Source organism: Magnolia sinica, chromosome 7, assembly GCF_029962835.1.
Source record: "Magnolia sinica isolate HGM2019 chromosome 7, MsV1, whole genome shotgun sequence".
Classification (NCBI taxonomy): Eukaryota; Viridiplantae; Streptophyta; class Magnoliopsida; order Magnoliales; family Magnoliaceae; genus Magnolia; species Magnolia sinica.
Window position 1 is genome coordinate 76,029,900 of NC_080579.1, and position 16,343 is coordinate 76,046,242.

Here is a 16,343-nt window from a genome sequence, read left to right on the forward strand (position 1 = left end):
GATGAGTTTTTGGTGAAATAGAAGCCTAGGTGATTTCTCACTCATATCCCTCATCCTAAGCCTCTAAACCTATAAGATCTAAGTCATCTTCTTGAGATTTATCACTCCAATGAGGATTTCAACCTCCATGATGAAGATAAACTTGATCTCCACAATTTTGTAGAAGTTAGACACTATGCCTATAAGTATATCCTTGTCTACATCCTTTAGAAGACACATTTAGGTGAATCCCCTTTGAAAATTTTCAACTATCCATTAGTTGTAGGAGATTCCACCATCCTCCCATCACCTTTGGTCACCTCATCGGAGCATCGCATGCAAGGTATTTGTTCGTGGAGCTGAACCATCAGCATCAACGAACGTGGGAGCAATTGCACAGCTGATTCAAGCACGAGAGAGCATTGAAGAAGCATCTCAAGATGGCGCATCAACATGGCTCATTCCGACAAGGTTGTCAATTGTAGAGTCCATACACTCTTTCCTTGTGTAGGATTCAGTGTAGGAGTTTGTGAGCCAAACTTGAATAAGTTCTTGTATAAAACCTAGGTTATTGTGTAGGGCCGAATTCAGCGGACACGTGTGTGTACGTGTTAGTCTCCTTGGGGAGCCTCCGGTGGGGGTGTACGTAGGGTCGTGGATTAGGACTGTTAATAGTTGGTTAACCAATAGAAAACCAACTAAAGTCTCTTGCGGGAGCCACCGACATAGGTGGAAATGTGTTCCTCCGACACAAGAGTGTACGTACGTCAAGTCCTTACGTAGGCCTTCAATGGAAGTGTACGCTTGTAAACATCAGGGGTGAACCTATTGAAAACTCCTAAGATTGTGAATAATGGTACACTCCAGGAGAGTGTGTCCGCTAGGAGTGGAGTAGGGAAACCGAACCACTATATATGCTTATGTTTGTGATTGTCATTTAAGCACAATTTTATTCATGCTTATGTGTTTGATTAGTTAAATTATATGAATGCTTGAATTGAATTGTATGCTAGGCACTTAACTTACAAAGCACACACAAGCTCAATATCTCTTACAAACTAGTTGCTTATTGATGCATCATTTGTAGTCTGTGATTGGACCTACTTGGCTTGGAAGCCTAAGTGTTAATTTTCCTCGTTATTTTTAATTGAGCGACGAATTTTAAAATGGTCACACAGTTTCAATAATGCCATGAATGCAATAATATATTTCATCACATTCAATTTCAATCTAACCAGTTTTCTATGAACTGCATTGCTCTGACAAAAAGAACCTTTTGCAATCCCGACATGCTCACCTATCCAGTCTTGCGAGGCGTGTACTTAAATTCAATTTATTCATGTTTCCAAAATCTCGCACGGCTCTGGCGTCAAGAACCTTTTGCAATCCTGACATGCTCACATAACCGGACCAGCGAGGCGTACAATCCCAACATGCACACCAATGAGCAATCCAGACATGCTCACATAACCAATCCAGCGAGGCGTACAATCCCAACATGCACGCCGATGAGCAATCCAGACATGTTCACCAATCCATTTCAATGAAACAACAAGATCTAACATGGCTTTGATGTTAGAAACTTGTTGCAATCCCAACATGCTCATCTAATTGGTCCAGTGAAGTGTACAATCCCGAGATGCACGCCGAAGAGCAATCTCGACACGCTTACTGATCCGTCGCCCAATCAATCGAATTCCAATTATTCACATTCTCAAATTCCAAATAGCCGAAAAAAATCCAGTTATACCATAATGATGGAAGTAATTCAATTCCCAAGCATTCCATGATTATAATGTAACCATGCAAATCAAGTTGTCAAGCACACCATGATTATGATGCAGGTAGATTCCATAAATGGACAAACTTAATAAATAATCCTTAATCATGATTTCAAAAGAGGTATTACAATGCAACAAAATGATATGATGTGAGAATACATCATAGTTCAAAGAAAATTACAAGGGTCGGGATTTCAAAGAAGATCACACCAAAAGTTCAGAATTCAAGACATTCAACAAAATGGCTACTAACTCCAAAGGAAACAGACAATGAAAGGAATATACCCAAACCTTTAGAAATCAAGCAAAAGTAGTCAAGGGAAACCCCCAAGTCAAAAAGAAAAGGAAAAGGGTTATTCCTGAAGCAAAAGAACTATGTCAAATCAAAAGGAAATAATTTTAGATACACAAAAGAATTTCCAGATAAGGAAGAAATATTCAAGAAACCCAAACAAAAGGGCTAACATAAAGGAGAAATAATCACAGAGATGAATTCAAAGATTTGAGGAACCCTGTGCAAAGGGGGAAAAAAACTCAACTTAAAGGAAAGTATTAAAAGAAAGAATTAAAAGCTTATACATTAAGGAAGAAAATCCAAAAGAAAAAAGGGCAATTCAAAATCATGAATCTTTCAAGGAAAATAATCAAGAAGGAGAAGAATATAACCCAAATTTTTTAAAGAAAGAAGCAAAGATGAGAATTACTCACCCAAAGAAAAAGGAGTTATTCACAAAAGAAGAACGGTTGAATCAAAAGGAAAAATAAGAAAGATCAAGATTAATCCAAACATGTGAAGGAAAAGAGGAAAAAGTTCTAAACCTAAAACAAATGGGCTAAACCCAAAACAAAAGAACTATGATTTCTCTACTCGAAACGGGAATTAGAAACTAGATGAAATAAAACGAAAGATGTATGAGAGATATTTAGATCTTGAATTCTTGAATTTAATGAACAAGAATAAAGAATCTTGGAAATAAGAAATCAAGCAGAGGAAATTTATAATGGAGGATCACTCACCTTAGAATTGAAGAAATCTTTAAACTCTCTCTCTCTCTCTCTCTCTCTCTCTCTCATCATTACCCTCTTACGCATCTCTCATCTCATGACTCCCTTGTATAGGAAACTCCCATCACCCTCTCACTTCACATGTGAAGCACATACGCACCCTCTTTCTATTCCTTTTTCAAGAAGCCTCACGTTACCAACACCTAAACTCCATAGACTGCACACGCTACTCTCTTACACTCATTAGGACAAAACAAACACCGGATAGACACTACCAACCAAATGACAAGACATGACAAACACTTATTTATATAAAATAACATGCAAGTAAATGTTATAAACCTTACCTTTCCATTTATTTCAAGTTATTTTATGCAATAAGAAAATCCTCCCCCCCCCAAAAAATAATAATAATAAATAAATAAATAATAAAAATAAATAAATAAATTTTCCAGATCAGGAATAAATTACAACCAAATGACAGGACGGGGACAAACACTTATTTACATAAAATACTATTTAAGTGAATGTTACAAACCTTACATTTCAATTTATTTCAATCCCCCTTGAATTCAATAAAAATACTTTAAGAATCAAATTTCCAATAATTAAAAATCCAATTTTCCAAATCAAGAACAAATCGTGACTTTTTGACATTTTTCAAAATTTTGAACTTTTAAATGACAAGGTTTTTTCTAAAATCTTAATAGCTTATAATTTTTGTTATATCAAAATAGTGCAAAAACACTGAATACGGATAAAAAAAATATTTTCAAATTATAATTTGCTTCCTTACCAAAAGAAAAAAACAGGCATCGGCGGGCAACTAATTAATGGATGGTCAAATGAATGAATGGTTTAAATTATCAAATAGGTGGTTTTATTTGGCTCGCTTGGGTAGCGCGAACCAAGCTTCCTTGTTTTTTCGTCTTCTTTCAGATCTCCCTCCCCAGGTTAGAGGCATCCTCTTCCTTGATAAGGTGGGCCTAGGGGCGATCAGGGAATCCTATCAGGTTGGGAGTCCTTGAAGGCGATTGTTTATGTGGCGTTGTCTTTAGAGTTTTTACGATAGGCTTCCCCAGGTCCTTTTTCTCTTGAGGAAGCCCGAATGCAATTATCATCTTCATCAATGATAATTTTGCTTTTAAAAAATAAAAAAGAAAAAAGAAAAAAAGAAAGAAAAAAAGGTGGTTTTATTTGCTTATGTGAATGAATGGTTGGGATAAGGAGGTTAATGAATGAAAATTCCACAGTAGGTTAAGCATATACATACGTGATGGACAAAATGAACGAAACAAAATCTTGAATGGATGTGTATTATGAACGGATATAATGATCTCATGGTTGGTTTACTATGATTGAGTGGTCCAAAAGCGAATGGAACAATAAGATAGCTTAATCTAATGATGAATAGTTACTTCGATGGTCGGTTTGATGAACGGTCATGTATGCTAAGCTATATGAGGGCATGAAAGTTATTATAGTGTATGATGTATATGAGAGTGGATGTACACTCGTGTACCTACCCATGAGCGAAAAAATTTGGGTCATTACAACTCTTAGCATTTCTCAAATGCTATGAGTCTAAGTACTCATTTATTTTCAAAGTACAGAAGGCAAAAGAAGAAGAGATGAAAGAAGATGGAGGCATGTACCAGTACAAGGGACCAAAGTAATTTCATTACATATAAAATAAATTACTTACAAGACTCATGTATATGCTTGCAGAGACATACTCTTTGTTGTACACTCATGTCAAATCTACTTATGGCTTTACAACTATTCTTCCGAATATCCCCGATATTATCGGTATCTTCAACTCAGTGATACCACAACACTAGGAGCATTAGAAATTCTAGGTATGGGCGATATATTACTTATATCACTAATGTATAAGCAATATTTCGATAATATCACTAATGTAGCAATATTGCCAAAAATCTATTTATTAAAAAAGTTTCCATTCCAATTTTTTATGGATGTGTGGTTGTATGATGAAATTCATGTTTGTATGTGTGCATATCTATATATATATATATATATATATATATATATATATATATATATATATATATATATATATATATATATATGCATGCATGGATGGATGGATGGATGGATGGTTGGATGGTTGGTTGGTTGGATGGATGGATGAATGGTTGGATGGTTACTTGGATGGACGGATGGATGTGTGCATGGATGGATGGATGTGTGTGTGCATGGATGGATGGATAGGCCATGCATGTGTGTATATATCTATTTGCTGTTGTATGTATGCATGTATGCATCCATGGATGGTTGGATGGATAAATGGACGGATCATGCAAGTGTGTTTGTATTTATGTATGTGCATGCATGCATGGATGGATGGATGGATGGACGGTTGGATGGATGGATGGATCCACCATTTTCCCCATGTTTCCCCAATACTTCCCTGAGTCAATGATACATGCTTTTAGGCCCCAATTAAAGGGAAACTTATTATTTGATTCCTAAATATGCAAATATGCATCTTTTTCGCAATTATTTGATTCTTAAATATGCAAATTTGTGTATTTTGCCATCTCTTTAAGTATATCATTGAAAGCTTCCACCATTTTCCCCATGTTTCTACAATGTTTCACTAAGCCAACGTTACATGCTTTTAGATCCCCATTAAACAGAAACCTATTATATATCCATCTTTTTTGCAATTATTTGATTCTTAAATATACAAATATGAGTATTTTAGTGTCTCCTTAAGTTTCATTGAGAAATTCCACCATTTCCACATGTTTCCCTCAATCAAAGTTGCATTTCCAGAGTACGGTGATATTGATACATGTTTCTGTATCCCCAGCCAACAATACATGTAATGATACCAATACTATGGACAATGTGTACCATCACTATTTGTATAATGTAAGAGGTGTTACTCCTATCATCAGTGCTATTTAAACCCCACGATGTATGGTTAGTGTGACAGCAAGAAAGTGTGAAGGCAAAAAGATCCATGCCATGTGAATTAGCATGACCACATAATAGGGTCGTTGATGTGTTGGACTCGGGCACATGCAGAGGTTAAATCAAGCCCAGCCCATTTAAATTTCAGGCCTGCAATTTAGGCCCCACCCTAGCCCACGATAGGCCTGAAAGTTAGGCGAAAGCCCAACCCATGGCAAATATGAAGGTAGATGGCTGCAAAACTGAAGGAGAGATTTGAGAATACACTTACCATTGGTGTAGGAGAGAGAGAGAGAGAGAGAGAGAGAGAGAGAGAGAGATCATCTGATACAACTCCACTTGGCACAACTCCATTTTAGCCAAGTTGTATCTGTTTCCCTTAGAACTGATCTGGTCCAACGACTAGGTTCCAACTCGGTTTGACTTTGGGGCTTATCACCAAATGCAACTCATCCGATGATTTCACAAGTCTTGAGATGAGTTTGAAGACACCAGTTTGCCTTTTCTTCATTCCATTTAAGGCTTAGGGAGGACAAAAACCTTGATTTTGAAGACTCCATTGTCATCCTCTTTCAGACTCGCAATTCAAAAATTCCAGGAAATGAAAAAGCCTGTTAAACTAAAGAGACTACATTGTGGAAGACATGAAAAGGAAAAACAGAACAAAGAGGCAAGAATATTTCTTTATATCTCTTCTCTCTAGTAGCTCTCATTTATAGACCATTTGTTACAAAAGATAAGCTCGAAATAAATTAAAATGAAATCTAAAAGACACATCATTACTCCAAGGATATGGTGCACACAGGACAAGTGAATGTGTACTCACACTCAAATACACTGCAATGCACATACACTAAAGATTGTACTCTAACAAAGCCATTTTGGGTTTTTCACTAGAAGTCTTGAGACAAAATTCTATAGTCATATCACCTGACCCATGGCCTCGTAGCAGGTGATGAACCCCGCTTCCATGTTTGAAGCAGCACTAAGTGTCTATTTGACACCTTTACTGATATAACTCTCCCAGCCATCATGGAAACATAACAGTTTTTTTGAAAGATGAAGCAATTTATTAGGCAGAGCCAAAAGCAAACCAAACTATACAGGAAAAAAGAAAAGCCTACAACTCAAAGAAAGAAACAAACAAAAATAAAATACAACAAGAACAACAGCCTATAGGCTGGAAAACCCCCAGAAGAAGCCTTTAGGGCACCCAATCCCTCAAGCACATCTTAACCCTATCTAACACCCCTTAATGAGGAAAGACTCTTATTACAGAAGCAACAGTTGTTCCTTTCTCCCTAGATCGACTATAGAGGAGCAAGGAGAGCTAATCTCCATTTCTTCTTCCGGGTTTCCCCCTGTTGCTAGTGTGCCAAGAGCGGAAAAAGGCCGGCAATAGAGGGAGGCATCACCCATGAGAGATACGCAAGGGCAAGGATTCTGAACCAGATGGACAATGAAAACAAACACTAAGGAACAAATGGTCAACATATTCTGCCTCCCCGAAGCATAATGAACACACATTAGGCAGCACCAGGCCTCTCTTCTGGAATTTATTGACTGTCATAATCCGATTTCTTCCTGCCAACCAAGCGAAGGCAACAACCTTTGGAGGGGCTCCATAAGCCCAGACCAGGCCTGTAAGACAATTGTAGCTAGGGATATCTAATTGGGAAAGATGGCTATAGAAAGAACGCACGAAGAACACTACTGACCTCCCAAGCTACAAAACTAGAGAATCCTCCTCTCCCGAATACAGCATGAACCCCAACAGACATGAAAAAAGCCTAACCAGATTATCTATTTCAAAATCCCTCAGATCTTGCCTGAAGGGTGGTAGCCAAATCCCTTCCTCACCTAAACTTGAAAAGCAATTAGCCATAGAAATGTCTGCCACTGAGCAAAGTAAAGCCGGTGATGGAAAAGAGGACCTTAAGGGAGGACTCATCACACCAAGGATCCTCCCTAAACCTAATCCTAATCCAACCCCAACCAAAAAAACCTGCATAGAGGAAGACCTTGGTGGCCACCCGGGCAATTCCTTTCCAGATACGAGAGGCTTGATAAAGGGAAGACAACTTTGTCAACCATCTTATCCGAGTCAAATCATATTTCGCAGCTACAATGGATCTCCACAAACCAGACCCCTCCACCCCGAAACGCCACACCCATTTTCCTAACTGGGCTTCGTTTACCAAATCTAGACGCTTAATCCCCACACCCCCTTCTGAATAGGGAGCACATAACTCTTTCCATTTGAGCAATGAGAATTTTCTAGAGGAACCCCCTGCCACAAAAACTCCCTCTTAATTTTATCAATCTGAAGAATGTCCGATCTAAGGCAACGAAACAGCGACATGTCGTAGAGAGGCATGTTCGAAAGAGATGCTTTAATGAGGGTGATTCTGCCTCCCAAAGAAGCTTGCTCCTCTAGGGAGACATGTCCTCTTAATCCTCTCAATGACCCTATCCCAAAGGTGTAGCTCTGGTTTCCCCACACAAAGGGGAAGGCCAAGATAAGAAGTGGAAAAAGAGCCGACTCGGCAACCAAAAGATTCCGCCAGACAAGAGGGATCTTCCCTGGATATATGAATCACAAAAAAATAAAAATAAAATAAATAAAAATTTAGATTTGTTTACCTTTATACCAAAAACTACTTCAAACCAACAAATAGTCATACCCAGACAATCCACCATATAATCACTAGCCTCGCAAAACATCAAAGTATCATAAGCAAACTGCAAATGATTGATACACTGGGGATAATTCTCCCTCGAGAATCTCGAACAAGCCCAACCTCCTAACCCCTTGAAAGCATCCTACTCAAGGCCTTCAAAACCAGGATAAAGAGAAACGGAGACAATGGATCACCCTAACGAAGGCCCCAAGAGGACTTAAAGAAGTCAAAGGGGGATCCGTTAATAAGCATAGAAAATCTGGCCAAGTAAATACATGAATGGATCCAGTTCCTCCACTTTGCTCCGAAGTCCATACAAGACGGCATATAATCTAGGAAGGTCAAATCGACACGGTCTTAAGCCTTCTCGATGTAGAGTTTACAGAGGGCACCCGACCTTCCCACCCTATGACAGGAATGGCGGCATTCGTGCGCAATCAACACAATGTTGAGAATTTGTCTCCCTAAAATGAAGGCGCTCTGACAAGGGGAGACAAATCTTCGGGAGGACCTGTCTCAACCTTTGACTAAGCACCTTAGCAACAATTTTATACGAGGTCCCGTTTAAATTAATCGGTTGAAAATCTTTCAAATTTTCGCTCCCCACAACTTCGAAATTAAGGGCAATGAAAGAGCATCCCAACTCAAAGGGTAGGCAACCCATCTGGAAGAACTTTCCGATCATTCGTGCTTGAGAGTTTTTATCCTATCGGCTGTGTGATATATCATGATATTGAAAATATTGTGATATGTCACATGATACATGCGATATTTGGGGCAATACAAAGGAATTTTCCAAATGACCCATACCCATGTATCTTGTATTAGGCGCATGCAATACCATCGTACATAAGCAACTGCATATGTGAGGAAAAGGCACTCTTCTCAATATGTATAAATACCAATCACCGGTCATTGGTCTCCAAATAGTTCCCATCTTGATTTCAAACAGGTGGGCGGACACTAATAGACAATGGATCATAGTTTGGGCATTGTGCTTGGGTTGTTATGGGTGTCTAATTTGAATCATGATAGCCATCTTGTGAGTGCAAAAAGGTTTGCACAATTACATATGACAGTTTGTTTATTTTATTTTGGTATGCATCAACGGTGATAGATTAGGTTTTACGGCAGGATTGGTTCGTTAGATTCGTGTCAACCCTTACAGCTTCCACTTATGCGATGCCCTTGGATTTGTTCTCGAAAATTCTGTTACTCAGTTCTTTCCAAATACCCCACATGTATTGCATGTGGAAGCATATTCCTAGTATCTCGCCTCTCAATTTAAAGGACCACTATTCCAATCATCCATAAGAGAAGCTACAAAACCTGGAAGGATGCAATTGATTTCAGAGAAGGAAGACCAAATTGAAAGAGCTGAATCACACATAGGAGGAAGAAAAGATTGACAAGACTTCCATATGTAGAAATATTAACCAGCTATACATAGAAATACTTTTTCACAAGAAAATGCATAATGCTTTAGTCTATTAATTAAAAAAGTTACAAGCAATCTAGACCCATTGGATTTTTATTAAGAAATCAATGGGTGAAAAGAACAACAAACAACAGCAAACCATTGAGTTACAAAATAAAACAACTAAACTACCAGCATGGTACAAAAGAGAATAGTAATTGTGGGCATAATAATGTGAGGCATGCAAAGAACTGATCCTATCAAATATAAGTCAAATAGTACAGTAATGAGGTTTGAATATGACACTTGGAAAATAGGTTTCTGACAATGAGAAAATAATATAAATCTACAGAATGATGGCTCATCATGATATAGAAGCTCTGTCCAGCATTTTGAATACATCATACCTCATTTTATTTTAGAGAGTATAATTTAAAAATCTTTTTATTTTTGTTCTTTTCTTTGATCAAGTGAGCCATATTCATCTATTCAGTATTTTTGTCAAGAAACAGTTGAAAATAAACCAAACACTCAAGTTTTCAAGAATTTTTCGAATTGAGCAGTATCCAGATCAAATCAACAGACTTTTCAAAGGTACCTTTCCAATAAAAGCAGATGAACCACCAAGCCGAGCAATGCCAACAGCAACATTAGCAGGGGCACCTCCTGGAGCCTTTTTAAATGCAGGTGCATCAGCCAGCGAAAGCCCATTGGTAGTAGGGACAAAATCAATAAGCATTTCTCCAAAGCTCACTACGAGTGGGGATTCATTTGTATCAGGCGAGCCATTATCACCCGAAATTGCTCTTGTAGTGCCTAGGATCACATAAAATTTCATGGATAAGAAAGTAAATATCAATAAGAAAGGACCTAATATGAATTTTTAAATTTCAGAAGAATGTATCAAAACGTCTATACACATTTGTTTATTTGATACAGCATCTCCTATAAACTACTTGGTCAAAATAATAATAATAATAATAACACAGGATCTACTATAAACTATTAAAGAACGCATCTACATAAACAAAATCGTAAAGTAGTCACCATTTTTACGATTCATTCACCATCCATGCAATTGAATTTGAGGGGTGAAGGTTGACTTTCCATCCTATGATGTTTGGCATGTGGATCACCTGACCACTCTTTAGTTTTGGCTCCTTCTTGTGCACTGCCATGTGTGGTCATTGTAGTCACACAAATCCCAATCTGCTTCATTGTCATGCACGCTCTACATGGTAACAGAGTTAACATCAAAAACCACAAAATGAGTCAATACTCTAGACTGAGGGTTCATTCCATTTATTGTGGTCGTACGGGGCTAAGTAAGACAGAGCTTTGGATGCTATGTGATAGTAGGATGGTAGCCCTGTACACTCAAACTCTTTATAACTCATTATAAAGACAATGGAGTCCCAACTCGTCCATGTTTGAGATTTAGATGCAAGGGAAATTCCTTTTGATCTTTGGACTTGAGATTTGCCACCCCCATAGGTCATGTGAGAGATGTTGGACATGGGCCACCATGGGTCGTGTTGAGGTCAAGATCTGGACCACCCTCCACTCAATGCTACAAACCTCGAACGGACCCTGGTCCTGCACAAAAAGGTGAGCAAAGGAGACCCTGGTTTTAACAGGGGACCCTCTGATGCCTAAGTCAAGCTAGGGAATCTGGGTCTATGTCCTGTAATGTAGAGAGGGTGTGAGATATTGCATACCTGTGGCAATGCGGTCCCCTAGTATTTATACCTGTCGAATGGACGGATCGTGTCCGTCAATCTCAGCATGATATACTTAATCAAACGAATATTACAATCGTGGAGATACTCCACAATCTTTGGATCGTGTAGCGCATCGTGTCTTAATGGAGCATATCTTCAGGCGTGATCTTCGCCACCTCCACATTCGGATTCCAAGCTCGATAATCGAAGTATTTTCATCCAAGCTCGGACTTCATCCTATTCGAGTCAGCGGCTGAGCACTAGTACTCGAGATTCATAACCGATTCATAGGGGTTGGAGTTTGTAGAGTGAAGATGATGACGAGTGTGAGAGCTCGACTCGGCCAACCTTCTTCGGACGAGGATGATGGCTCGGCTCGACCATCCTTCTTTCCTGAGGATGAGGATGAGGACGAGGACGACGGCTCGGCTCGTCCAACCTTCTTCGGCTAAGGATGAGGACGATGGCTCGGCTCGCCCATCCCTCTTCAGCTGAGGATGAGGATGAGGACGAGGGCTCGTCTTACCCGGCATCGTAGTCCAGAGGCCCGCTCGTACCGTATATGTTCTCTTTTCGAGGCCCTATTGATTCAGATGACTCATGCCGACCCCATTTGACCCTGTCCGGATTTCCCCATAACAGGTCGTACAAGTGGGTTGCATATGGGATGGCTGACACATATAGAGAAGGGAAGGGATCCCTCACTAGCAAGGCTCCTTCTCTCACTCACTTTCCCTTTTAGGAAAGATTCTCCCATCACTCACTTTCCCCTTTTTATGACAACACTACTATTCTCTCCCTCTCTTGCTCAATAGATAAAGAGGAGAGGAGTCTTTATAGACAAAAGAGTAATATCATCATCATCACTATCATCATCTAGGCCTTATCCTAACTTATTGGGGTCGTTTACATGAATCATTTTCCTCAATTCCACTCTACCAAGGGCCATAACTTTAGTTAGACTATAGGTCACCAAATCTTTTGATGCAGAACCGATGCATGAACCAAAGAACATGTGAGATCAAGTAGTAGAATTAAGACAATTAACAAAAAAACACAAGCATTGCCATAATCATCACGAATCCCATGAAAACCAAAGGAACATCATACATAATCCTAGCTTAAGTTACCAACATCGTCACACGGGATCATTAAATAAGAAGAAACTAGGATTTAATGCTTGTAAGGACATCCAATTAGCATAGGGTATAGTCTATTTCAAAGTTAAAAAAACTCAATACAACATATGGTAAAAATTAGGGCTTGGGTAATTTGGTAAAGTAGGAAAGTTAGGGATTTTAGATTTAGGGTTAGGGTTTTGGGAATATAAGAAATCGGTTTAGGAGAAGACGAAGGTTTTGGTTGTGAGAATCGGAGAACTTGAAGACAATACCTTGATGGTGGTGTGGGGATAAATGGAGACCTCGCACCTTCGTTGATGAAGATTAGCCTCGCACCAATCTCCCTTCCAAATCGCATGAAAGTATCTTCAAATCGCATGAACATGGAAGAAAAAGAAAGAAAGGGCCTTTTCTCTCTTTTTTTCTTTTTAATCACAAAACCTAATGAGGGAGAGGGTGACACGCCCACCCTCTTTTTATAGCTTTAAGAAAATTGAAAAATTACAATTAACACCCTGTTTTGTGAATTTTGACGAAAATACTAATGATGTCCAAACATAACATAAACAAAACTAAATCCTACAATGCTGATAAAATCTAAGAAAACTAGTGTGGACGATCCACGATCAATGGCCTAATCATGTGATCCAACGGCCCGATCATCACGTCTCTCTGATCCAACGGTCTGGATCACTCCATAAAGCAACCCATGTGCATCTTCCCAATTTAGGGTCTTCCAGATGCTCACACATGCACATGGGGTCTTCAGCACGATCACGGGTCCTCGCCTAGCCACAGGGAAATCAGTGCGGCCCACCTCCTCCTTTGATACATATGCAAAGGTGTATGTGACGTGATGTCCTCGTCATCTTTTCTTACTACTCTACCCATCACCTTTTGGGCATTCCCCTTGTCCTTTTAGAGCCTTAACTTATACGAACTCATATGGTGAGAGAGAGAGAGAGAGGGAATCCACTTTAATTTCAACCATCGATCAAGGACACCATCTGTGCCACTGGATGTAATGGGTGAAGACTGACTTTACTTCCCATCGAAGTTGGATTTTGGACCAACTACATCTATTCGTCGTCCTCTGGGTCACCATCTGTGCCATTGGATGTAACAGGTGAAGATTGACTTTACTTCCCATCACAGTTGGATTTTGGACCACCAACTACATATACTATCACTCTGCCACTCCTTGAAATCAATCCAACTACATGTATTCGTGGTCCAATACAAGCAACTATTGTAGCCATAAAAATTCCAATCAGCTTCCACTCTGGTTTTTATTCTCTACGGCAATACCATTGGGTTGATAAATTAACATCAACACCTTAACTCATGCCATGGTTGTTGCCCACCTCACATCTACCATCACTCTCCACTCCCACTTCTTGAAATCAATCCCATCTGTTTACCCCACCTTCCTTCCTTCTTCCTTATCTCCTCACTTTCCCCTCTCATCATACCATTTCTCCTTTACCCATTGCAACACTTAACTCTCATATTCCTTTCTTTAGCGCGTTTACTCTAAGAAAAATCTCCATTTTCACCTAAAACAAAGAAATATACTTCAATACTTTGAAATGAAGAAGCCTTATTTTTTAATAATTACAGAATATACCACCAGTACCCACATGTGCAATGAGTGTGCAGTGTTTAATGCATGCCCATTCCTGCCATAAGCTGTTCACAGAGATATCTTTGGATGGAAACACTGTTTGGATAATTGATAGAAATACCCTTTAAAAAATATTTGATAGAAACATAAGAGCATGCCTTAAAAAACAATCCGATAGAACTCAAGGTTCATCTGAGTTATATCAGTTTTGATCTGAAATGAAAAAAATAAACAGACCGAAGAGGACTGAAACTGACCAATACAGACCAATTTGGACTGCTAAAGGGTGAGGTGTATTGGTTTTGGGTCCCTGGAAAATCATACTCCAAAACCGCTCTTCAAATCCATGAAGAGGATTGCTGTTGTTAGATGTTGGTGGGAATTTTCAGTCATTTTACTTCTCATATAGATGACTGAAACTGACCAATACAGACCAACATGGACCATTTAAAGGGCGTGGTGTACTGGTTTTGGGTCCCTGGCAAATCATCCTCCGAAACCACTATTCAAATCCATGAATAGGAGTACACTAAGGAAAATCATTGCAAAAAGTTTCTTTCTCCAGAATCACAATAAACAAAAAAAAAAAAAAAAAAAAAAAAAACACACCGAGATGCAAGATCACATTACGGAATCACTAACCAACAGATCGCACAACACACAACAGCTCCAATGATCCACCAAAAACAATTTAGCGTAGGTACAACCAGATCTGTACAACTGAACAAAAGTTTTTTTTTTTTTGTTCCTCATACCAAATCTATACAAACATACGGCACCCGAGAACACCAAAGGGGAACTATGAAATCCAAAAGGGACTTACCAATAGATAAGGATTAAAGTGCGAAGAACACCGGATCTGATCTTCTTAGATTGTCTGCTCTAATACCATGATAGGTTTTGGAGAAAACCAAGAGAAATCACCACAGATAACAGAACTCCAGATTAGTGAGGTTTGCCCTTATGCAAAACCCTCAAAGAAAGCAACAATATATATCAACCCTAGGAAGAGAACAATGTATAAGAATACCCTTATATAGACATAGTCACCCAGCATGGGCCAAGGGATAAAAGAGAATATATTACAAGCAATGATACAAACATAATATAAACAAGTGAGGGGACAAACCACTCCATTACGGCCATCCAGCCGTACGACCTAGCCATGTGTGGCACATGTGACATGGGCAATCATATATGTCTAACAAACATGACAGTCTGTTACAAAATATTTTCCTCTGGGGTAAAGTCATATGGATAATAAGAGTTCATGCTCTAATTTATTTTTGTGCTTTGTTCTTGACTTTTCTTTTAGTAGGATGCCAGGAATGCCTTCCATTACAGTAACCTGCGTAATAAATTTTACATGTAGTAAACACTTGGCATCCATCTCTTTTGTACTAGGTTATTATGGTGCCTCTGTAAAGCTCTATATGGCCTTAAGACAGCTACTCAGGCATGATTTAAATGACTCCATGATATGCTATTCTATGATATGGTACTCAGCTATCTTTATAACCCCAGATGATCAATAAACAAACGATAGTATATGGATAGGAGCGCGAGGTATGGCAAGATATCGCACGAATATTCTTTCTTAATACATATTGAGGACTATATTATCTCCTAGACATTATACATTTTTTTTTTTTTAAAGATTGATGAAATTTTATTGAAGGAACCTGCAAGAAGCAAGGAAAGAATACAAAGAGGACCAAAAAGCAAAGAGGAAAACAAAAAGCCTCTATCCTTTACAAGAAATGGATTTTCAATCTGAAATCTACACTTTTACAGTTTCCACAATAGACCCAACAGACCGGGCAGAATCCTGAAAACACTAGCTATTTCTTTTGCCCCAAATCGCCCACCAAATAGCCGAAAGCATCAAAAGCCAACTAACCCGGTCTCGCCTCCCCCCGCAACCCTCGTGTCAAGCCCACGGGAGATCCCTAACTGGACCTAGCATGATCCAAAACTCCCCAAAATCCGTTATAAAGAGTTCCCAGACCTTAGACGGGAACAGGCAATGGATGAACAGATGGTCAACAAGCTCGGCATCCTTACTACACAT

At 39.0% G+C, this 16,343-nt stretch overlaps 1 protein-coding gene across 1 annotated transcript in view; it reads right to left on the reverse strand.

The window, feature by feature from the left end:
- LOC131251463 (probable fructokinase-6, chloroplastic) overlaps positions 1–16,343 on the reverse strand; it is a 39,653-nt gene that overhangs the window by 12,080 nt on the left and 11,230 nt on the right. Inside the window, exon 2 of the mRNA XM_058252176.1 lies at positions 10,405–10,622. Coding sequence (XP_058108159.1) covers positions 10,405–10,622 — 218 coding nt within the window. The remainder of the gene's footprint in view (positions 1–10,404; positions 10,623–16,343) is intronic.